Here is a 26,087-nt window from a genome sequence, read left to right as displayed (position 1 = left end):
ACAGAGGCTCTCACCACACTCTAGCTTGGCTCTGCTCCCCAGCTCAGTTCATTTCTCCGGAGATAAAAGGCTCAAGCCCGTGGCTGTTTACTTCACAGAAATAGGATCAGGACCTAAAATTAGCCATTAACTCCCCTCCAAAAAGCCCCTGTGGATTAATTTTTGTTGCTAAACACTCTCACCCTGTTTCCCCTTCCTCTCAGCATCCTGCTGTTTGGAGAGCTCTAGCTCAAATGCAAGCTGGAAATGAAGAATCCCCTGAGAAAACAAGGAAGCCGACCCAGTAGTGAGCCTTTCCCTTCACTGCCCCATCTGCTAAAGCCATTGGAGATGAGCAGCGCAGACTGAGAAACCCCAGGACTTCCCACTCTCTCGCTCTTTCATGATGATGTATCCCTGCTACAAGCAGGCAATAAAATCCTGCAGCCGCATCAACAAAATTAGATCAATTCCATGGCTACACATCCACCTTCATACCTGATCATATAACTCCTCATCCTAAGGAACCTGGGGAATAGCGCTTTATAGAAGAGCATGAAAGGCGACAGAATCAAATTAAAGATTCATTCAAATTAAAAGGTTCCATTTTAAAAGAGGCAGGGCTGAGTGAGAAGGAGCTGAGGAACGTGTTTCTTAATGAGCTTGGTGGCAGGAGTATCTTTAATAATAGATCTGATGGGTGAACCATGAAACCCTGCAGCACACAAGGCATTTCCCTCTGCACTGCAATAAAAGGAATGCATGTGTCCCCCATGCACAGGTGGCTGTTAATGCCCCGTCTGAGCCTGAGATTAAATTTCAGTGACCAGAAGCAAAATCTGGTGTTGGTCTTACGGACAGGCCTGATGATGCTGAGCCAATAGCACGGGGGAGAAAGTGCCCTAAAGAAAGGGAAGATAATGAATAGTTATGGAAGAAAATGAACAATTCTACAGCAGGATGGGATCCCTACTGTAGATCCCAGGCTGGTCCTGATTTGAAAATAAACTCAGCAGGAGAAATGCTGCCTTCTTCAGGGTATGGATGAGGATTAAGAAAAGGGAAGGTTTTTCTCTAGGCTGTGGCCCTAATTGCTAGTGCAACCTCAAGGCAGCCACGTACAACATGGACAGGACTTCTCCTTATAAACAGATCAGAATACATAAGGTCCTTGTTGTTGTGAACCCTCAGAGCATTACAAACACATGTCTATTACTTAGACACATCGTTTCCCCACAATTTTGTTTTCAAAATGAGATTTCTCTAGCTATTCTTTTTTTTTTTTTTTTTTGGGGGGGGGGATGGATAAGAAACCAGTTTACAGCTATTACCTTTCTTTAAAGAAAGCAAAAATGCTTGTCTCGTGAAGAAAACAGAAGTTTTGAATAAAAAAATTAGTTTAAGCCCATAGTGAGGCAGCTCTGAGCTGACCACCTGGGCTGGGGGTGATACCTCTCCTGCTCCTTTTCAAGAGCACGGACCTCTGCCGACTGCAAGCCCTCGCACTCATCAGTACCCCTCCTTGTCCTGCCGTGGAGTGCAGGCGATGCAGTGTCACACAGAAAGGGGAGGCAGGGAAATAGTCCCTGAGAAAAAAAATACCTAACCACTGGTTTCTAATCTGTGTAGGAAGCAGGGTCCAGTTTCAAAGAGCTTTAGAGCCTTTCTCCATGGCCCCAAGCCTGCCCAGTGAATGCTTCCGAGCACCTAGCATCTCTGCTTGGGGCCCCTTGCCAAAGGCAGTCCCTGCTGGGGACAGCGCAAGGGGGTTACAGATGCTTACAGCTTTATTATAGTTAGTGAAGGCAACTTCAGCTCCATCATTGCAGCTCTCCAGGCTTATTTCAGTCAATTGCCTCGAAACTTACTGTCCAATATTGCATTCCAAAACAGGGAGAGCTGCAGCCCAGCTGATTACCATCTCCCTTTCTGGGCCAGTGGAGGAGCAGAGGAGGGGACAGTGAGAGGAGACAGACACTCTCCGTGAGCAGGAGGTGAGATTTATGTGAACAGTTGTGGGAAGCAGGAGAGGGAGGGTTTTGGGGCTCAAGAAAAGTCTGCAACTGTGTTTTTCTATGACCAGCTCCCTCACCAGTGGTGCTGCTCCGTGGGCCACCAGCAGCACCATCAAACTCATCACTCTTCCTCTGCAGCCAGACTCAGGCTTCGCAGGAGATACCCAGGCACTGAAGAGATGCAGGAAAACAAGTTGGTAGCAACAACGGGCAAAAGCTTGGCCAGGCAGACAAGCAAGTAAGGAAACAGGAGAAAAAGAAAGAGGGAAAAAATGTGTGCCCCAACATCTCCAGCTGCAGACCGGTGCTTTTTTTTCCCTGAATTTTCTTAGTTGACTTCAGTATCCTTCTCTCTTTTCTCAGCAGTCTGGCTCATCTTTCCCTCTCAGGGGAGACATAGACTGCCCATGTCAGCAGCTGCCTGTGGGCAGACTGATTGCTATATAGAACACACATATACATATATGTATTTATGCATTTATATGGTTATCTATATGCAGGTGGTGCCCTAAGGTGTGGGTATCCAAGGTGGGATGTGGGTCCCACATCATCCCCCACCTCAAACTTCTCCTCCCCTTGCCCCAAATTGAAAGGCCTTTCTAAAGTCAGACTTCAGGTCTTTAATTTCTCCGCTGCCTTAAAAGCCTTTCCAGCTTGCTGGGAGCAGGATCTCTGCTGCAGCACTGCAGTCCCAGCATTCGCAAGCCCCACTCACCCCAACACAGGATCTCGGTGCAAGCATTTTACATCAAACAATGTGGCAGCCTATTTATGAACAGGCAGGATTTGGGAAGAGGCCCAGCGTGCAGCACCAGAGTTTTGACATTACTTTATGAACAGCAGCAAAAGTGAAGCCTGGCATCTCTGTCCTGGGAATGGAGAAATTCTGCCATGGGTATAGATGGGTGGATTAAGCTAAGAAAAACTTTAAGAGAGACACTGCACCACGCTAAACCCCAGTATTTTAAAAAGTTAAAAGCTGGGAGAATTTTGGAGTAAATGGCTCAGGACATCCACAAACCCCTTCAAAACTAAGTGGCTTAGGTGCCACCATGCCCTTAGTGAAGTATCCTGACCCAGGACCATATTGTCACTGTGTCCCACTAGCTGCTGGACACAAAGAACATCCTGAGTCACTTGGTGACTAAAACGTCATGGTACTTAGTCACTGTATTTAGCACAGCTCTAAAGTACCTCCTGCCAGTGTTGGATCAATGACACCAGCTCCCGTTAACAAAACCAAGAAAGTCTTTGGCTTTCTTGACTGTGGGGTGAAAAACACTGGAAGCACACTGGCCCCTAGACCTGCAATACCAGAAACAAACAAGCACAAACAATCTCATCCTAATATAGGGATTTTCTTATCCCAACCTTACATATTATTTTTTCAGTTGTTATTTCTGGGTGATGACCTATTTCTTGATTGGTTTACAATATATAAGGGCACAAAGGAGCAAGTGTCCTAATGTCTTTAGGAACCGCCAGGATGGGGACTGAGTACATGGGATGAATCCTGCAGGACGGCTGAGCCTCCAAAATGCCAACATTTGACTGGAGCATCAAGGAGCAACTTTCCCCACTGATTCGTCACTTTCCTAGCATGACCATCCACTGAGTCCTTGAGCTAAATGGGATTTTTGTACTTGCTGAAGACTTTTTGTCCTCAGCAAAGCACTGTTCAGGGAGGGCTCCTTGGTGGAGAATAGCCAATGCCTGTGAGCTGGAATAGCCCATTCTCATGTGCTGAAATTGCTGCACACTAAACCAAAGATTTGTAAAAGTTTTGGCTGCTGTACAGCAAATGCCCTCAATTCCCACTTGGGTTAGGTCCCTTGGAAGGCAATTTCTGATTAGTTTTGGTTTTTAATTAGAATGTGTCTGCATAGAAAGTTATAAAGAGGCTGCTGTTAAACAACTTTTTACAGCTGCACCGTGGGGAAAGAGGCTTTTCTTTAAGGCACGAAACAGAATCAGCAGGTGAGGAAGGCGATAGCTTCCCTGGTGCTCTCCTGATGACCTCTGGGCAGCTGAGCCTGGGGAAGTGCCAAAACAGGCAGGTCACCTCCATCACTCTTGCCTCCACCTGCCCAAGAACACCACTGTGCCTGCGCCACAGTCATGCAACACCCACCTACCCTCCTGCAAAGGGTCTGCTGTACCTTGACTTCTACTCGAGGCTGGCTTCAAAAGACTCCATTTAGAAACAGATGGAGGCATTGCGCTGTCAGCTCCAGTCATGCACCCAGAGATTCCCCTCTTTCTTGCTGGCTTGCATTTGCCAAGAGCAAACTGAGGAGTTACAAAGAAAAATAGCCCAGTGGAAATTGTTCACATCCTGCAAAGGATATGAGGGGGGTTAGAGACCTCAGAGCTCTTCTCAGTGGGAGCATCAATCCCAGCTTGATTAAATTAGTCTAATTCATATAGACATTTTGGCACTGCCCCCAGTCATAGAATCATAGAATAGTTAGGGTTGGAAAGGACCTTAAGATCATCTAGTTCCAACCCCCCTGACATGGGCAGGGACACCCCACACTAAACCATGCCACCCAAGGCCTCATCCAACCTGGCCTTGAACACCGCCAAGAATGAAGAATTCACAACCTCCCTGGGCAACCCATTCCAGTGCCTCATCACCCTCTCAGTAAAGAATTTCTTCCTTAGATCCAATCTAAACTTCCCCTGTTTAAGTTTGAACCCGTTACCCCTTGTCCTGTCACTACAGTCCCTGATGAATAGTCCCTCCCCAGCATCCTTGTAGGCCCCCTTCAGATACTGGAAGGCTGCTATGAGGTCTCCACGCAGCCTTCTCTTCTCCAGGCTGAACAGCCCCAACTTTCTCAGCCTGTCTCCATACAGGAGGTGCTCCAATCCCCTGATCATCCTCGTGGCCCTCCTCTGGACTTGTTCCAACAGTTCCATGTCCTTTTTATGTCAAGGACACCAGAACTGCACACAATACTCCAAGTGAGGTCTCACGAGAGCAGAGTAGCGGGGCAGGATCACCTCCTTTGACCTGCTGGTCACGCTCCTCTTGATGCAGCCCAGGATACAGTTGGCTTTCTGGGCTGCGAGCGCACACTGAAGCCGGCTCATGTTCATTTTCTCATCGACCAACACCCCGAAGTCCTTCTCTGCAGGGCTGCTCTGAATCTCTTCTCTGCCCAACCTGTAGCTGTGCCTGGGATTGCTCCAACCCAGGTGTAGGACCTTGCACTTGGCAGTCTTCATAAGTAAGAGCAAACATAACACTGGTGACTTCAATGCACCTTGCTGAAGAATAGGCTTTGAAACTCCTCCTGATGCTGCTGTCCATGTGCCCATCACCCTTAAGAAAAGGGATGTTTGAGATTTAAAGAAGGCTGTGCTGCACCAGATAACCGCAGCCCCAGTCTCTGGAGGATAGAGCAGCCCAATCCCACCTGACGGGATGCAAGAGCACAAAACCCTGGCCAGCATGAAGAAAGGCATGGACCAGTCTGAGCAACCCCACACTGGGCAAAGTGCCACAGGAGCACCAGCGAGGGAGGGCAGAGGCAGCAGTGAGCAGCAGTAAAACAGACTGAGCTGGTCGCCTAAACACAGCCTTGGGAGAGCCAGTATTTATCACTTCACAGGTATCCAAGCAGGCAGGTAATAACAACACCGTGCTGACATCAGCTCTCAATAAAGCACAGTCTGCAGGAGGTCCCTGATTTTCTGACCAGCAGGGAAGCTTTCACACCTGGGGACCTGCTCTGTTCAAAGCTCTCCTGATCATCCCCTCTGACTGTTTTCACAGCCAGTTGCCCTCTCATCTGCAGCAGGGAAAGGAGCAAGGCCTTGTGGCTGCCTCACCTTTCCTGTGCTGGCTCTGCCAGGCTGCAGCTGCCTCCCTGTCCTTGGCCTTTCTCAGCTGAAATCAAAAGAACAGCTTTACCTTTCAAGTCCCTCTTCCTTTCAGAAACTCTAGGCCACACCCCAGCCAAGAGCTGGCGTCATTCCCAGATAGCCATCAGCTCCTGCAGCCCGGGTACCACTTGATGGGAGCTGCTCCACCACCCTGACCCGTCACATCTCCAATATCTTTGATCAGGAGCTCTGAAACTTACAACACTATTTGAAAAAGGTGTTTTCAAATTGAGAAGAATATTCCCACCGGGGCTCAGAGCCAGGCTGGCCATCAGCCCTGTTGTGCAGGGTGACATGCAGCAACACAGACCCAGGCAGGCCGGGGAGCAACAGGGGAGCCACGGGTGCACTGGTGCACTTGCTCCATCCCCTGACAAAGCACAAACCCAGGGATTTTCAGTCATTCCCCACTACCTCCTGACGCCTGAAGATGCAGGGAAGGACGAGACAATACCAGCAGGGAGACGGGTGCAGGAGGTCCTTTTGCAGCCATTTCTGAGCTGATCTGGAGCAGTCAGTGGTGGAGCTCTGGCATGTTCATCTTCCGGACACGATCCGCAAGGGGTGCACAGGGAATGAAGCATACCTCTGTCCTCGTCCCCCAGCACAGACTGCTCCCACCCACTGCCACCGCCATCTGGAACAAATCCCTCAGCTGGGACAGCAGCAAAGTACGGAGCAGAAGGAGAAATTATTTTATCTCATTTCCACTGCAAGCATCAGGAATCCATGTGTAAACTGGCTTTGCAGCAACAGTACCTCTGAAGAAGCATTTCCTGGCTGAGTGAGAAAGCCCTCTGTTAAATAATAGCCTTAATGAAAGACAGCTTAAAGGCTGTCTATTTCTAACTGAACAACCCAAATTCCTAATTTCTGTGTACGCTTGCTGCCCTGAGACACAGCACGTAATACATCTACGCATACCAGCATGCAGTCTGAGAGCTGAAATACTATACCCATCCATGTCTGAGGGAGGAAGAGTTATCAGATTAAAGACCAGCAAGATTTAAGGACTGGTAGAGGATTTATCAGTGTTTTCTACACTCATCTGCTTTACATACTCCACTGGGATTTACTCAGAGTTGTCACTATTTGTGCTGTGAGGAGGAAGTATGAGGAGTCTTTTTACGTTTCTAATTCAGTGAGACATCTGAGCCTATGCCTAAATTTACCCAAGAGAAGGGTTTCACTGAAGCTGGTACAAATACTCATATGTCTAAATGCAGGCATGTGTTTTAAATATCTTGTGAAATTGAGGCTAGGGCGAAGTAATACAAAATACTTTCACATTTCTAAGCTAGTCCCAGGCCCTCCTCCTTTCAGAGCTTCTTTCAAATTGCTCAAAACCTTTGCACATTAACATTTTCCATTTTGTGTGGATACTGCATCATTTTTGCCAGCAGCAGCAGCCCAAACAATTCAAATACTCCCAGGAACAAAGTCACAGAAAACCAGCATTTGATCAGGTACTTGGGCTATGTCAGAAATGTATGCATTACATTTACTCTTATTTATCACTTGCTGTAAGAGTTCAGCTTTGTACCCCTTAAAGTATCCAATTTCTGAGCACTCTTTTCTTCAGATGTTTTATTGCCATCCAAAAGTTAAATATCACAGCTAAAAATTCCCACTGCATCAAACACCTTTTGAAAAAACCCCAGCCAAGCCAAACAGAAACCAACAGAACAACCTTTTCCCTAGCAAAGATACACAGCAAGATACAGAAATAGCTGTAAAAATTACATAGGAAGCATAACAGCTATCCTGCATCCATCTTAATTTTGTGTCGTGCTTCTGGTAGTGGCCATCAGCATTTACCCACAGTGCAGGAAAAATCAAGTCTAAGACAGCTGTCTCACATTTGCTGAAAACAATCTGAATTTCCAGCTAATTTCATGTTGTGAGAACTGGCTGCCTAAACCAACTCGCAGCTTATGAAATGCTCTTGCAGGCAGGAGCTGGAAAGGAACATTTTAACACCAGTAAAGGCTTTGCAAGAGGACCGTGCTTACCTGCAACGCAGCACCCTGCCTAGAAACCCACATCAGTTTTTCTCTGCTTCTGTTTAAGAGCAGTGCTCCCAGGCTGCATTTCCAAGAGGTTTTTGGTTTTACAGCTGTCATGACAGTAATTTTTTCAGCTTTGCAAGGTTCCTTCACATCCTGTTTGAACTGGCTTATCTCTGTTTAGAAGTGATGTCCCTACACAGCTTTCTTCAGGAACAGATGTTCCAACTGATCCCACATAGCAGCACTCCATGTATTACCCAGCCCCATTTTGAAACAATTAGCCTGTCACCGTTGAAAGAAACCTAATGGTTGGCTACTTGTTCATTTCTGAAACAAATGAAGAAAGAAATCAGAAGTAACCTATGAATTATTCTTTTTCCAGGTACGCTATGATGCTCTAAATCTACAGTTCATTAAAACGGCAGCATGTCCTGGTTTGGCTGCTGGTCTCAAGATTAGTTATCTAGAGAAACAAGCCTCTAGGCAAAGCTGCTGGCAAAGAGTTCCCCAGCCCAATAAGTGACAATAATAAAAAAAAAAAAGTAATGAGAATCTTAATTTACACAAATTAAAAGAAATGAATTAGTGATGAGAGTTTAAAAAGCAGTTAAAGCAGTGTTAAAGCAGTTAAAGAGAGTTAAAGCAGTGGCATCCTTAGGTTTTGGACCACAGATTGCTGTCAACATGCAAAATTTATTGTAGAATTCAAGGCAATCTAATTACTAAGTCTTTAATGGAAGATGCTTTGGAGAAGATCGCAAACACCCAGCTGAGGGCCACGTACCCATGGCTGTGACACCAGTCATCTACAGACAACAGCTTGGGAACCATCCGTGCAGGGTGCTAATGCAGACCCATTTACAGCAGTAAACGGCTGTAGTGCCATAAAAGTCAATGGAGCTACATGCAGAATTATATTAGCTAAGAATTTAATCCCCTACATTAAGCAGCAATAATACCCACAAAAAAAAAAAAAAAAAAAAGGAACTTGCAGGCTGCTGTTATAAAATTACCTCCCTTTGATCTCACTGAGATTCCTCCCACCTGGTTCCACTTGGAGAGCTGATCTCATGGTCATACAAATCCAGACCAAAACAGGTGAGTACCCAGAACAGAGCCCATCTGCTGCCAACACACAATCCCCACTTGCCCCTGTCAGCTTTGCACCTTCCTCGGTATGATGTGTAACCCTGCTTCTTGTCATCCCCCTTGTTCCCTGTATCTCCCTTTCTCTTTGGGATGCACACAGTGATGCAGGTGGCTGAGCAAAGCCCAAGCTGGCAGCCCTGTGGCTGACATTTCCTGGCCAGCACAGGGTGCAGTAACAAGGAAGATGGCAACAACTGAGTTTCCAGCATGGAGCAGCTGCCAGGCCAAGTGTCCCTGCTGCCATACAGCCTGGCAAGGCCAGGTCCAGTCTGCCAGGACCAGTCTGAGCAGCAACAGCATCTCCAGGAGCAGGCTGAGAGCCCAAGAAGGAGCAGCACCTAAACACTAACAGCTCAATAGCAACAGATGGAGATAGGAGATGAGCTGAGGGTCAGGAGAGGGCTTGTAACAACCATGGGCTTCAATTAACTGAAAACAGCAGAAGCTGCCTGAAATAAAGCCCCTTCTCATATCAGCCAACACTCACGGCAACTGCATTTTTCACCATCAAAGCAAAACCGAAAAGCTTCACTCTCTGCAATTGCTCACAGACCTTAGCTGGAATTAATCCTGCCACTGAGAATTTTAGCAAGAGAAATGCTTTCTCAGGCTCCTGGAAGGACCACGCAGCAGAGATGTGCTAGAGACATTCCCAGGTACTATACATCCATATCAGACGTGAAGCTCTTTTCATAAGTACATTTTACTGTCATGCAGACAGCCTTTAAAATAGGAGTAGCTGAACTGAAGGGCAGGAGGGAAACAGTGCAACATTTGAAGGGACCCATCCAGGTCACTGCTAACTCCAAATACACATTTAGCAGCCAAAACTCCTCAAAGAAGATGAGGTCTCTCAGGCTAATGGTACTATTGAAAAATGACCCTTGGGGTGGGTTCACCTCTACCACCCCCTGATCTCTGCCATCCAAGGATGCTGAAGGGAAAGACTAGCCTTACCCAACAGGAGGTGTCTCCAAGCACAGAGATGAATTGCATTCCAATGGGCCTGTTCCAAAAGCCATAAAGAGGTGCAGAGGTCTAGCAGAGAACATCTTCATTGCCCAGCAAACTGAATCCTACCCTCATCAGAGACACAGCAACAGGACCTCTGTGTAGGCTTACCATTCACATACACAGAAACAGTTGTTTTGTAATGAAAGGCAAAGCATGGACCCAGCACTTATAACCCCTGGAATATTCCTACAAGGTTCATCACTGATTAAAGTGATTTTGGCTCACCACCACCTCCCCTCCCCCAGACTGGCCTTTCTGCCTCTTGTTTCTTGCACATACCTGGGAGTGCAGCACCCAGGGGCTGAATTACCAGGGTTATAATTCTTGGCTGTGTACTTTTAACTGCAGTGAGGCACTGGCAGAGCTGAGCACACTAATTCACCTCCATGTAAACATGATTATTTCAAATGAACTCCAGACAAAGTTTAACTGTAAAAACATCTCCAGTTTTTACAGTATTTTAAAGTGTTCAGCTTGGAGTTGTTTTTGTTGCGGCAAGAACTTACCCTTTCTTCAGTTTACAAAGACTATTTTCAGAATTAATGATGTCCCAACACACACCCAGCTATAACACCATGCTTGAATGAAAGTCACAAGTCTGAAAATTAAGCTGCAGCAGGATTTCATGGTCAGGATTTTCCCTTTCTGAGCTGGTTGTTCCTTTCCTTACAAGCAGGAATGCTTTCTGGTTTCAAAGCCAAGTTGAAGAAGAGAAACAAACACAGTAAAAGAGGTATTCACTTGGCTCCATTTCTTTCAATGTTTCTGGTGTAGGGTTCCCATTATAGCCTGCAAGGAGAAGTGGCAGAAGAACATTGTATATACATTGTAATAGTTGTACTTTCTCTGAACAGACATGCTTCCAGGAGGCAGCAGATTAAAGAACTGGTGTTACTTCAGACAGAGAAAAATCACAACTTGCCAGTTGTGTTTATTTGTAGGGACCCATGATTTATGCTTTCCCATTTGTAGAGGGGTTGAGGGAAATGGATCACATGGGCTTTGTTTAGATAATCCCTGTGGAAATTCAGAGTACATCAGGTGGGGAGAGGTAGGGTTTGTTCTCGTAGATGAGAGAGGCTGGGAAATTGCAGGGAAACAATTTGAGATTTCCTCAAGATCTTGGGATGAAGTTCAAGGATCCAATTTTTTGAAAAGGCTGAGTGTGGGTTGTGAGAATGAAACAATTAAGATAATAAAAATAGTCCAGGTAGGCAGGGATGAACAGTCCTTTGCTGTTATTTTACTGGCCCAGTGCAGAGATAGAAGAGTTCCTCCCTAAAGAATCCTTACTTGTCGAACAGTACAACAAGCAGATGCAAAACAGTTGCTGCAAGGATGAATCATAGAACCATAGAATAGTTAGGGTTGGAAAGGACCTTAAGATCATCTAGTTCCAACCCCCTGCCATGGGCAGGGACACCTCACACTAAACCATGCCACCCAAGGCCTCATCCAACCTGGCCTTGAACACCGCCAAGAATGAAGAATTCACAACCTCCCTGGGCAACCCATTCCAGTGCCTCACCACCCTCTCAGTAAAGAATTTCTTCCTTATATCCAATCTAAACTTCCCCTGTTTAAGTTTGAACCCGTTACCCCTCGTCCTGTCACTACAGTCCCTGATGAATAGTCCCTCCCCAGCATCCTTATAGGCCCCCTTCAGATACTGGAAGGCTGCTATGAGGTCTCCACGCAGCCTTCTCTTCTCCAGGCTGAACAGCCCCAACTTTCTCAGCCTATCTTCATACGGGAGGTGCTCCAGTCCCCCCTGATCATCCTCATGGCCCTTCTCTGGACTTGTTCCAACAGTTCCATGTCCTTTTTATGTTGAGGACACCAGAAAAAGGGATCTGTCACCCTCTGACTTTCACTTCTGCTCTTTGTTTTCCATAAGGATCCCTCTTTGTAATGTGGTCCCCATCTCATCCCTCTGCACCTCCTGGTTTTAGCAGGACTTGCAGAAACCAACCACTATTGTTCCTATAAAAGTCTGTAAGAACCTAAACAAAACCACTATCATTCCCTGCTCTGAAAAAACATCCTTATCAAAATTAGAGGAGACAAGAACGTGACTGCTTTTAATTGCAAAGATGGCTTTAGCTAATTGACCTGGGGAAACAAAGCAAAGCAAAACAAAATCAGTATTTAAAGTCTGGAATCGAAAGAGGCAACAGCATTGCAGCCTGAGCACGCAATGGGAAATCCTCCTCAGTTGTGAGCTGCAACGCTTATGGGCCAGAGGAATCCCTTACTCAACAGCACCTGGCACTATACTACCTAGAAAGCTGCATTAAACAATCAGCATTAACAGACACAAGTGCTATTTAGGCAGATGCTGGGTTTCACAGCAAGTACCACGTTTAATCTGTGGTTCAGTGCCTGCTGCTTTGCCATAGGTGTTGATTAAGGAAACGCAGCAGGGAAGAAGGTGCGACAATGCAGCACAGAAAGGGAAGATGTTACTTGTGTGACAGGTACAGGACGCTGAATGCCCTTCTCCAAGGGCACATCACGCAGGAAGAGCACAATTTCCATGACTGTCAGAATAAAAAGAGGGGAGGAAAAATGACAGGATGTCACTCACCTAGCAAAATCTCCAATCACTGCATGAAGCATCTCCCAGAACCTATTAAAAATAAGCTCTAAGCCATCATTTCAGTGGCAAGAGTTTTAGAGGGTGAACAAACAGTTAGCTGTGCAGGTGATAACAGGCAGCAAGGTAAGTGTAACTGTACATACATTAAGAAACAGGCACCAACCAGGGGAGAATTTTTCAGATGACGGTAAGAAATAGGTGCACTGCAACAGCAGAGCAAGAAATGACCCCATTATGTCCCTGAAAGGGGGCTCTGTGTGCAGCCAGTCCAAGGCAAAATGAAATGTTAGCAACCCTGATTTGCAGGGCTGGGAACTCCTGCCAGGAAAAGACAAAGCCGAGAGAGGGCATGAAGAGTCTGAGCTGCTGCCTTCCTTGCCTGCGGCCAGCCACTGCTGGAGTGCCCTGCCTGATGCTGGCCATGGTCACTGCCTTCCTCCTGGACCTTCATCCCAGCAGCTGCCCGGGCTTTCAGCTCATCAGCAGGTCATTGCCCAAGTTGCAGGATTGCTACTTTCCAGTTGGTTTTAGTTTATTGAGTTTTAGTGAAGTTCTTTGCTCAGCACCCACTCAACTCTCCAACGGGCTGATTTTTGCATCTCTTTTTTTCCCAGCTATTTTTCTGAGAGCTGCCCTAGACTTTCAATGGCAAGTACATGGGCAAGAACCCTCTAGCTTTTAGTTCAAGCTATTTCAGGAGCTTCACATACTCCTTCAACAGACTCAGTGCAGGACTCATCAGCCTGAAAGACCAGCAGGCCTTTGGGATGAAGTCTGACCAGAATGACAATGCTTCTCCGCCCCAAGTAAGCTCGGCAGAGGGGTGAAAAAGCACCTTTTCCCAAAACAGCTGTTTCTTGGACTGGAAATACTGAGGAATGACCTCCTCCATGAACAAGGCACCTCACAGGCTTCTGATTCCAATTCCGAATTGATTTTTCTCTTAGCTTCTAAATACATAGCAATGTATAAGGAAGAAAAATAACCCTGAACTGAAGAGTCTACTTTCTGTACTCACCTCTCAAGGCAGAGAATGAGAGCAAAAGGCAAAAGCATCTTGATCCTTCTACCCAAAATATAACGAAAGATCTGGACATGGGCAGAGGATTGTGGGTTTGTATTATTGTCATCTCAGGAGCAGGGCCCAGGGCACTATTATAGCCTCTGCTCAGCTGTTGTGAGATTATGATGTTGGGGTTTCTTTTGAGATTTGTGGAAAAAGCTTGTTGCAGTTCCCTTACCTGGCTCAAGAATGGCACAGCATCAAGATTTGAATATATGATCTGGCCATATTTGCAGGATCAAAAAACCATTATGACATCCATGTCCTGGAAGGCTGGGGGAAGCATCCACACATAATAATAATAATAAAGAATATTTTAGAGACAACTTATGAAAGACATGTATCTAAATCAGTAGTGCAGCAGAAGGGGATTAAAAAATAAAAGAGTTCCATAGGAACACGCCTGCCAACCAGTACAAATATCAATGCCTAAACAATAGCTTTCAGTCCCACACACAAAACAGTGCTGGACACCTATAGAAAGGATGAACTTCTCACATCATATCAATTCCGTAAGATGCAATCCTCTTGCATTTCTGTCTTAAACTCTTGTGTTGAGTGTTAATACTGAGCTGTCAAGCAGCTGCAGGGTTCCAGCTCTAAAATGGCTACATTTCAGACTGGGATCCAGCAAACTTTTGCACATGTGTTATTTTAAACATCTGAGAACTTAATTCGAAAGGAGGAAGTTGGCACAGACGTCTTTACCCAATCAGGACAGAAATGTTATCCTGTAGTGATTTGTAAAGCAGCTTAGAAGGTTAGCACATGTTTTTAGCAGCTAATTTTGACAACTTCCATCTCTGAGCTATGAAGGTGAACAGGAATAACAAAAACGTCACTTTATCCAATTTCCCACAATTCAGATAAGATTAAGCGTGCACATGAAATTTTCCACTTCCTATACTGAAAACCAAGATAACTCAGTGGAACAGGGAAAGGGTGATACTCGCATCAGACAAATTACCTACCTACCAGCTTACGGCTGGAGTCCTGTCCCAGGAGCCTGTGCTGGTCTAGGAAAAGGGAGCTCAGCATGTGCCAGGAATTGCATGTTGTTCCTGTAGATCCCTGTAGATCTCTATTGCTACCACCCTCACCATACAGCATCTTTTTAATTCAGGAATGGGGAGAGAACGAGAAAAAAACCCCAAACTTACCTAGATTTTGAGTACCTCGCTGCCAAACTGCCACATTTTACTTATCAAAGTCAGAAAAAGATGCTCTGCAAACATAAATAGTTCTGACATTTCAGTTTTGCACTTTCCTATACTGCAATTCCAATCCATGAACAAATACCCTCATTCTAGTGCTCTGCTAATGTAAAACATGAGCAAGCTTCACCAGGATTTCAGTCAAACCAAAAAAAGTGGCAGGTTTTTGGTTTCCACACTACAATCCTGAAATTCAATAACCACTATATATATAAAATAGAGGTAGGTTTTTAATACTTTAATACTTTTCCTGGATGGAATTCTATTTGATGCTGCTAAGCTTTGATGACATACCCCAATGACTTGCTTGGAAGAAATCCATTTAGCAAGCTTGCAAATCATGCCGTTTCAGTTCTGTGAGTGCCCATGAGAAATGTGCATTTTCAATCATAAAAGTTGTAGAAACAAAATGGAACTTGGAGATGCAGACAGACAAATTCCTTATCACAGCTTGGCTGTGTTCACAGAACATGTGCTTACCATTTCAAACTCCGGAAAACTTTACAGGAATCTGAAATACAAGACTGAATCCAAAAATAAGAAATAGATAAATTTCTATAAGATACATTTTTCCCATTTCAAAGGAAAAAATGGAGACTGATTAAAACCAAAACATTCTCTCCTCCCTTCTCCTTCCTTCTCCTCCTCCCCCTTCCAGCTTTTAGCTTTTCCTAGGAATATAAATACTTGTGATATTATCTATGCACAGGATGCCAGTTTTACAGAGTTCTCCTTATGTTTATACAGCAGGTTACTTTGTTTTGGGGAAGCTGTGAGGAAGGAAAAGCAAAGAGTTTGCACTTTAGTCACCTCTCCAAAATTATCTTAGAATGGGAACAGCGGAGGCAGCAGTGGGAATGAACAATTGGCAGATCCCACTGACCACAGTGTAATCCCCACCAATCTTTGAAGTGCAGTGCCAGAAACCTAGAAGCTTCCAAAAAGATCAGTCAGTCACGTCGAGTTGGGAGAGAACATAGCTCTACAGAGAATTGGCAAAGCTGATTGAAAATGGTCAGGAATTTTCTGATGTGTGTTCCTGAAACCACAACTAATTTCTATGGGATTCAGTCAATGACAATGAAAACACCTTTAACTTGAATTCATTTGTTCCCAAGAAGAGAAAAAGAAGTGAATTAGAGCAAAATGTGAGATGCTTAGCACTGCAGACAAACCTGGCACAGTCATTTTCCTAGTACAATGAGGACAACTGCCTCTCCCACTGGCCAGGGATCTCATCTTTTCCTGTGTACTCTCCTTTGCCTGTGTATGTTTGCTGTCTCCTGATTCATCCTTATTTTGTCAGCTCTCTGCATGTTCTTTATTACTGTACTTAGTTCAGCAAAATGCAGTCTGGATCCAGGCCTACGTCTCTGGGTGCAAGAACATTACAGCTCATTTGCTATTTACACTGCAACAAAGGGGACATAAATTACATATTGGCATCCTAAAAAAACAAGCAGATTGACAGAGCGCTTGGAACATAGTTTCATTAAGGTTTTCTCTTGCAGGAAATCTGGTTTAAGAAGCTTTTGCCCTCCCCACTGCATTCCATTATCCTCTCAGTTGTTCTAGTGCAACCACTTGATGCCCTGCTGTAGCAACCTGCTGCAGGGTGAAAGAACACATCCACCACCCCCAAAAAAGCTGCTGTTTTTAAAGTATCGATCATGTCAGTAGTCTGATTTATATGCGCAGTTCCACAGACAGCAGCACTTGGCACAAACTCGCAGACACTCTCCTCTGCTCCTGGTGGCTTGCCACAGTTTAAGAACATCTAGAAGCAGCTTCACTGCCAGAGACAATGTTCATGTCATCGTATGCTGAAAACCAGCTCCCAGTAATGCCGTCTCGTTTGTACCATCTAAAAAAGTGATATTGCATTTTGCATGAAGCCTGCCACACTTTTGCCCCCCACCCAAATCTGCTATTTACATCTCTGTCGAAACAGACAAGAGCACAACTCTGCATGTTGCTAGAGACGCCCTTTAAAGTTGAATCCTCTTGATATTACTGACTTTAAGTGGTTGAAGCTCTCTCTTTTCCCATTTATCCTTGCAGGCTCTTCAGCAAATCAACTGAACCTTGTGGCAAATAAGATCAAAATGAAACCAGAAAGAATTTCTAATCTTTCCCTGTTACGGAGAGATTAAATCAGTGCAGGCTCTGTAAAACACAAGTAATGGGAACTGTTCAGAGTTATGACTATCTGCATCAACAAAGAGCCTCTCTTTAAGCGACGCAGTGAAGCTGTGCAGATAAAGTTATATGTCCCAGTGTCACAAGGTACAAATCAACCCAAAAGGAGTACTTTTTCCTAGCTTTTCAGAGATGCCTTCATTCCCTATGTCCTTGAAAGTGCCACAGTTCTCTCTTCTTTTCCACAGATATCCCATGAAAAGCTCAGACAGGATGAGGAACAGAGCAAAAGCTTTGTTTGCCTTGCTTGGAGAAGAGCTTCTTTCCTAGTTTTTTTACTGGAACATGGCTGAACTCCTCTTTTTTATTTTGCCTGGATACTGCTTGGGGCACATGATCCCACCATCCTCCCCAGTCACTGCTGGATTGACCGCATTGTCCTGATTGAGGCAATAAAAAAATGGAACAGTCCCTGGGAGGGTGGCAATATGATCACACACTCTTGCTGTTAATCGTTACTATGGTATTTCTGACTAGAGAATATCAGGCTTCTGAATGGCTGAGACTGCAGCAACTAACTCTATCTCATGAGAAGGAGAAATTTACATTCAAAAATGTCAACAAATAACCTTACCCAGACAATCTCCGACACAGACATGATTCAAATGAGAAGAAGTCTTTAGGGAAACAAACATCAAAATGCCAAGAAATTCTTGTAATTCTAAAAAGAAATTTCTTAGAATAACAGGACAAACTCTATTGTCTAAACTCTACTGGTCTCTTTTACATACAATTTTGAATTACTGTTTTGTCATAGTAGGCTTCTAAGAATGAAGAAGCTCTGAAGGTACCTGAAACCACAATTTTCTTGCAAACTTTGGTTTCAAATATATTTCCCTTTGGCTCAACATTTTGACAGTACTGACATTATATTGAGCTAAGCATTTTTTTCCCCATCAGTGAGACAGATTTTAATACCAATCACTTCCAAATTCATCCATGCATACAATAAATATTTAAATGGCGTTTATCGACATAAAGTCACAGTGATTCTGAAAGAACTGCATTTTATTTGCTTAAAAATACTTATTATATTCACAAACAGAATCATTGCCTAAATTTATCACCATAACAAAATTTTAAGAAAAATAGTAGAAAATAAACAGTACTGAAAGACTGATATTTTGATGAAACACCCAGACTACACACTTGACAGATAAATGTACCAATGATAAAATCTTCAGACAGCGACTCCCATAAAAAGCTGTAAGCTTTAAAACGTATCTGTCCCTGAAGACTCTGAATCGCCACGTATACTACTTTGTGTCTCATTATCTGTGTTCACAGAAGGCAGCTTCACCGACACCTCTGCTGCAGAAACATGTGAATGTAGATCCGGGGCAGCATTCCCTCCTAAAAAATAAAAAAAAAGTAGAACAAAACACATTATTTGATGTCTATGACAAACAACAAAGCTGTGCTGAGTCATCTCCATATTGCATCACTCCATTGAAATACAAAGTCACACACACCCTTACTCTCCTCAGTTTTGAGGCATTTTAGAGTGCTGTTCTAGCCATCAGAGTTCTGTTTATCAGGTAACAAAAGGATGGACTTCTGTACACATACAGAACTGGGTTGTACTCACATACAGATACACCATACATAAAAACACACACATAAATATATAATCTCTGGTGCCCCAGAATAACTTCAAATATGTATAGTGGTGGTTTCCACAGAAATGAAGTGAGATCCATAGATACTGTGTTTCTAAATATGTTCATGTCTGTTTGCAACAAACCCTTAGAAAACATTCAGATTATTCAAGACCACATATCTATATACAATCAGAAAAAGCGAAGCAATACAATCTGAAGCCACTGACTACAAGTCCTGCGGAGACAAACACCCTATCAGTGCTTCAGCTGCTCAAAATAGAAGTGAGAAGTTGTTCTAGCTCTTCCCTAACTCCACTTCCCTAACTGCCCTGACTCATTAAGGGTCCTTCTAGCTACTTTTTGTGGTTTATCTTCCTTCCATTACCCTCTGACAGACTCCAAAGAAAATGTACACAGCCTTTCCCCTGGAGATGTGGCTTGCAGGACTTCAGAAGTCACATTCATCTTCCAGCAAGTCTAAGATGGCACATTGCCACTTCCCATTACTACAATCTGACCCTGCAAAATGTGGGACAACCTGGGAGAGGGACCAGTCTCTGCACAGCTCAGACACCAATGCACCAGCAGTTCCTGCAAGGGACAGGTCACATCAAGTCCTCCTGTCTGGGAGCCACTGGAGTGGTACAAAATAACCTGTAGCCAGACACCAGAGATGGAAAGGGGTAAGGGTCATGGGCAAAAGTTAGTATATTTAGCCAGAGTAAGGAGACAAGATGAATCAACTCATGGAACAGAGAGAGCAAGACATGAATCTGGCTACAAATGCAGAATGAAGGAGGACAGGAGAAATGGCATTGAATGAATAGTACAACAGTCACAAATCTACAGAAAAAGCATTTTGAGATTTCAGTTGTCCTTGGGACATTTAAGTGCAGCACCTACGAGCAAAATAAACACACATGAGTCTGTGTATGACAGCAAAGGCCCTCTTTGAGTTTGTTCTTATTCCAATGAGCTAAAACAACTCTCCCTTCCTTTGTGACAGACTAGGTAATGAAAACACTATTTTCCCCAATAAAATCATGAAGTTAGGTTTTCTTTTACCCCAGTTAATTACCTACTATGTCACTGTGGTAGTAATCTGCTTTCATCTGACTTGTAGCAAAGCACACTTCAAATGTCTAATTAAAACAACAAAAACCCACTGCTAAAATAAAATTTCATCTGGTGTTTTTCATGCTAGAACAGCAGCCAACAGCCAAGGAAGTCAAACACAAATGAAGCCAAAGACAGTAAAGTCAGTTCATGGAGCAACCTGTGCCAGCCAAGCCTCTTGCTGTTCAGGAAGGCAGGCAGAGGTAGGAAGAGTACAAGCACATTTTTTGTGTCTCCAGGGAATCAACACATCACCTGCTTGCCACAGCCACTTGCGCACTATGCAAGAAACACTGTCCTGTAGTTCCATTAGACTATCCTCATCAGTTGAACAGCTTTTATCACCCCCAACGCAAATTCCTCTGTAAAGCACAGCTGCCAGCATTTGGGTTGGCACGGGCCTGAGCAAACCTAACACACACGCAGCAAGACAACATGCGAAATCGCACAACTTCTAAACATGATTTAAAAGGACGTTTATGGTAACAACACTAAGATGTGCAAGCAACATCTGTGTTTTGTTTTCCAGAAGTACTTCCATAAGCTCACACTGTAGCCATGTTCACGTGATAAAAATAGGTTATTCAGAAGGGGAATTGAAGAAAAGCAAAGCGTTTATTTGGTCAGACATGAAGCTGACACACAGTAAAGACGTGAATGTGTAATGCCCAAGGAAACTTTGTAAATCATCCTAGACGCTAAGCAACTCTCCAACACTACGTGTACTTTGATGCTTTCAAAGATTGACTTAGTTAATAATTTCCACAGTCATGTCACATTCCATGATGTCATTGTTTCAACAGCTGTTTTCAGGTTTGTTAAAAAAAGAAGTAAAAGAAAAAAAGAAAAAATGGAGGGGGGACTTCTATTCCCCTATCCCAAGGTTCTGTCGTAACTTCTCAAGTATTTGATCCTTCCTAACACATACTCTAATATATTTTACAGACATACTGTAGTTCAATTTTACAATAGATATAAAATGCTAAAAGGACAGAAAATTTAAAAGAGTAATTCCATTTACTTGCTCAAGAGAAAAGGTACAAAGTCCTGAGTTATCTAAACATCCTTAAAGATAAGCTTAAAAATATCCAAATGAAACATTTCCATTTCTTAAAGACAGAAATCTGAAATCTTTGGCTTTGTTAGATGCACGCAGAAAATACAGAACTTGGGTTTTCAGCATTTAATTGTAGAAAAACTATGGATATCCTACTTTAGCTACATGGGAGATTCTGCTCCATGACTGTAACTTTCTAAGACAGAAAGCTGCTGGTCCTGAAATTGGCCCAAAGATAAAACTACTAAGTTACTCTCACATGTGCTTTATTACCTTTTGCTTAATGTAACTTTGTGCATGCACAGTGCATAAAACACATTCATGTATACATATAGGGATAAGTATGTGAATAAATACACAAATACAAGCACATAGGTTAAAATGTTTGTATTCCTGCTCACATATATGTTATTTACTGATGTTTGTGTCTGCCTTTTGCTGTACACTGCTGTGTACAGTCCTATGTACAAGCATTGTCCCTGGCCAGTTCCTTCTTCAACAATGTGATAGTCCATTTTATTTCTTCTCCCATCAGAGAACAGCTCATAACAAATACTAAGACGGTTTCCTCTTAAAACTTGAACTCTTCACTGCCACAAATATGCAAATTGCAGTGGTGCTTATAATCTCTTGATATGCCATAAAAATGGAATGGAAAATCCCTCCATTTACATAACAGTGCAGGGCAGGAAGGCAGGTAATCTTCACAGCTTTTCCCCCCTCTTTAAAAGGCTCTGGAAGTACTCACGACAATTTTGTAATCATGTACTTAGATGCATTTATAAAAATTTTCCTTGTTAAAACCCAATAAATGGACTCTGACCTCAGGTGACCTCCAATTTTCCAAATTCATTGTCACCGTCTAACAGAATACCTTCATATAAACTGTGAAAGCTGACACTCTTAATAAGAGCGCAAGGGTCCTTGACTGGTGGAAACTCAACAGTGACTGAAGACATCTTGGTGACCCACTGATGGGAAAGGTCAGATTTCAGATTAGAGATTTTTCCTGTTCTTGGCAATCTATAACAAATTCATGCACAGTACTAAATTTCCAGATTTTTAACAGAAACATGAAAATTAATGGTGTGTCAACTATCCGGTGACCTGTGAAGGGAGTTTTTGTCTAAGAGGTACCGTCATACAGAGAGTATGCTATATACAAGTGTATCGTGAATATATGCCAAATGGAAAAGGAATTAAACACACTGAAGGGAGGTTTGGTTACTAATACCATGTGGCTACAATAAGAACACAGAAAAATGTTTAAATCATGGGGGTTTTTTTAATTTTTCTGTATGGCAAAATAAAAAGACAAAACAAGTCTGACTTTTAAGCCAAATAAAAGCTATGTGCTTTAACTCCTTCAAGTCAGTGTCCATACATTAAATAAAACTTCTCTTTCTAATCTACCTGGAGGTAAACCAGACCCATATCTTGTAAATGAAAAGAGGCATCTTTAAAACATAAAACAGGGAGAGGGTTGAAGGATCAGGACCCAGCCTATTGTTTCAGAATAAAACCAGAAATATAATTACTGTAATTACCTACATATTACTTCCTAAAATTTAAAACCAACCATCACTTCCCAGCAATCCTCCCTCTAGTCTCTAACATAACAACAGAAGCAGCTAACTTCTAGAGCAAGAATAAACTTCCAAGCATATGTAAAAACAACTCCAGTACAGTGCTCTCATTCCTTCAATAGCATGGGTTGATATGAACAGCTTGCTTCTTCTTCTGCCAGATTCCAGCTGCTTCACTTTGTTTATTACTGACTTCAAAGTTTAAAATACTGTCCTGTCCCAACAAATAACTTCCTCCCGATGGTATTATCTCAAGTGCTCAGAGCGCTGGGGATAGCACAGCACCTGCAGATATGTAACTCAGCACCCTAAAACTGTTAATGAAAGTGACTCTTCTTTTTTTTTTTCCTGTGCCATTCCCCCATTTTGCTTTTTCCCTACCAAAAAATATTTACATCTGGGATACAGTTACAAAGACCATTAGAAGGGAAACAGAGTTGTCAGAAATTCTTTGCAGTAATGACTGTAAAGTAGAAGAATACCTACAAGCCCAAACATAACAGAACTACTCTCAGTAGATATACTTTTTCTGCTCCTTTTATCTGCAAGTAAAAGTGTGAGATACATATTTGTGCCAATGTGTGTCCGATCCATGTCTCCATGGATATCTGTATGGTACCAAAGAAAAAGTCCCTCATTTTCATATGTAATTGTACAGGCAAGTTACCAAGTATAGCAACCCAAGAAGCAGCACTTTTGGCAAAATGAGAATCCTTCCAGACTTGCTGGGCTAGCATATACTGCTAAGAAACATCCGTATTTTGATATGAACAATTCTGAAGGCTACACTGAAAGGAGAAAATACACTGCAATATCAGTCATGTTACTAATTATAATTATTATACAGTATTTCCAGTTCAGACTCATGTCTAGCTATACCCTGCATCTCAGCTATATAATTCTGGAATTTAATGGCTTAAAGAGTTGAAAGTGGGTATAGTCCCATGGCCTCAAGATGGGAAAGAATACAACATTCTCAGGAGCAAGCAGTTTCACAAATAATCCAACTGTTTGAAAAAAATTCTTCTCCATTCATTAGAAATGATAGTTCCTTTGTTTTTCTAGCCCTGGCTACCTTGAATCTATATGTGTATTTAGGTTAATTTGGAGGTCTCCTTTCTCAGCTTTGTCAGAAACAAACCAAAAATGCTTAAGCATGTCTGCTTTTTAGGGCAGGGACTCTCTCTTCTCATTGTGTAAATGCTTTGCTAGACATAGGGCCCCTGGCTGCAGGTCAGGCCACTGCCTTCCACTAGGATAGAAATACAGAGAGCAAGAACAAGATGATCTGCAAATGCATGCAGTTCTGTTTTCGTAACTCAAAACCAGACTGCCCCTAACTTTACCAGTTTCATGACAAACAGAAAAGACCCTAGGCAAACTTAGGCCAAATTTCTAGGACTGCATTACATGAAAGGGATAGATTTATAAATAAAACACTTCAGTTGTTTTGCAAAAAATGGACTGACATCTGTAGGACTTGAGCCAAAAAATGCCTGGATTTAAAAGCAGAAGTCTACTGCATGAGCTGAAAAAACACAGCTTCATTCTCAAAGGCTTCAGCCAACTCACAAACCTCCCTAAGTGGGCCATAGACAAAAGCAGAGACAGAAAACTATACAGTATGAGTTCAGTCTGAGTTTTGAACTAAATTTGGCAAATTCCACCTTCCCATGGTGTAATGTACTTACAGAAACTCTGCATATAAGCACACAGAAAATAAACATGCTTCTTTGTTTGTTTGCTTAAACCCGAATGTATATCCTAGCTATAAATATTTCCATAAAGAAAATAAATTCAGATCTAAACTCAGAAAGAAGAGGGGGACACAGGGCTAAGGAGTTAACACATTTTTCAAAGCCGAATATTTGAAAATTACTTTGCCTCCTCTCAAGTCTGAGTTCAAGGTTCAGTGGTTTTCCAAAACATGCAAGAGCAACATGAAGCAGAATAAAAACTAGAAATACATAAAACAAACTGGAACCAGATTTTTCAAAATCCTAACACAGAGACCGGTAAGGAAAGGCAGACACAAAACAGCTCCAAAAACATCTAGGAATGAGATTGCAGAGTTTACTAAATAAATATTTCCTTTTGGTGCCTCAAATCTACTCTGCTCCTTTACGTCTGGCATATTTGCTCTGTAGAATGTTTCATTGCTTAACAAGTTCATTCCCTGGCCACAGTTCTTGCTGTTCTTTCCCAGCAAATTACTTCCAAAAGATGTGTCATGATCTGTCCAAATAACTACTCTAATTATTAATGCTAACAAGAAATATTAAAAGTCAATTTGATTTTTCCATACAGATGCCTGTGATTTCTGGATATGCAATTGGCCAGAAACAAATCGTCTTTGCTTAACTTTTAAGCACTGCTGTTTCCCGACTGCAGGCATTTTCTTGGGGAAAGCCGACATGAGGGGTCTGTGGTAAACCTTGAAGCAGCAGCTTTTATTTCAAAGTAAAAAAGGAGAGGGAGTTGGTTCATTAGTGGTCCAAAGTCTTTGAAAAACAACAGGAAAATGTGGATCTCATGCAAGGCTGAGGGAAGGAGCAGTTTCTAAATCCACGAGAGACAACCTAGGTAAACAGCTGGTGGAATTAGGAGAATCTGACAAGTGATAATTAAAGACCTGCATATTTAATTGTGTAATTAACAATTTATTTAACCAGGATAACTCAGCATCACCTATATAGCAATCCTTTTCTCATTTTGTGCAAAATGTAACAGGCCAGTAGACAGGAAGATAATTTAAAAAGTATGCTTATAGAATATATTCAGCTTTGTTATTCACACCTTCATGTCTGGGGATCCAAAAGACATTTTAATGCTCATATCTGAAACAAAATAAAGAAGATCAAAAACCTCAAAAAAAATCCCCAACTAACCAAACCACACTCATAAAAAAAAAAACAAAACCCAAAGCCAATCTCAAAAAATCAATAGTGGAATTCACACTAAATGCTAAGATGAAGTTATGCAGACTTCCCTCACAAAGCAGAATCATTCATAGCAGTCTTAGCAGTAGGACTGGCTCCACTGAGACCTTGTATCTTAACAATATTAATTACAGCAATACTGCCTCCAGCTTATCTGCATCATACCACAGTGCTAGACATAATGACATTTCATAGCTTACATGGGGAATGGCAAATTAAAAATAACAGAAATATCAAAGCATGTTTTTAATTAATAAAAGGTACATGGCCTGTTTTTATTTAAAAATAGTTTTAAAATAATTTACAGAAGTAATTACAGCTGTATGACCAAATTCAATGATGTTTCATCATAAATTAGGGTTGCACTGGGTTTGAAAATTAACATCTCCTATGAAAACAGGCTGAGAGAGCTGGGGCTGTTCAGCCTGGAGAAGGCTCCAGGGAGACCTTAGAGCAGCTTTCAGTACCTAAAGGGGCAAACAAGAAACCTGGAGAGGGGCTTTTGACAAGGGCCTGTAGGGACAGGACAAGGGGAAAGGGCTTTAAGATGAAAGAAGTAGATGTAGATTAGATACAAGGATGAAATTCTTTATTCTGAGGGTGGTGACACACTGTAATGGGCTGCCCAGAGAAGCAGTGGCTGCCCCACCCCTGGC

At 42.9% G+C, this 26,087-nt stretch overlaps 1 protein-coding gene across 1 annotated transcript in view; it reads right to left on the bottom strand.

The window, feature by feature from the left end:
* Window positions 1-17,935: 17,935 nt before the first annotated feature.
* The window catches only part of KIAA0586, a 73,687-nt gene continuing 65,535 nt past the window's right edge, over window positions 17,936-26,087 (bottom strand). Inside the window, exon 31 of the mRNA XM_080619411.1 lies at window positions 17,936-18,485. Within this exon, the coding sequence (XP_080475537.1) occupies window positions 18,346-18,485 (140 nt within the window). The 3' untranslated portion in view covers window positions 17,936-18,345. The remainder of the gene's footprint in view (window positions 18,486-26,087) is intronic.

Source organism: Psittacula echo (assembly GCF_963264785.1).
Source record: "Psittacula echo genome assembly, chromosome: 5".
Classification (NCBI taxonomy): domain Eukaryota; kingdom Metazoa; phylum Chordata; class Aves; order Psittaciformes; family Psittacidae; genus Psittacula; species Psittacula echo.
Note: the sequence above shows the minus strand (reverse complement) of the source record. Positions and strands in the feature narration are given on the sequence as shown.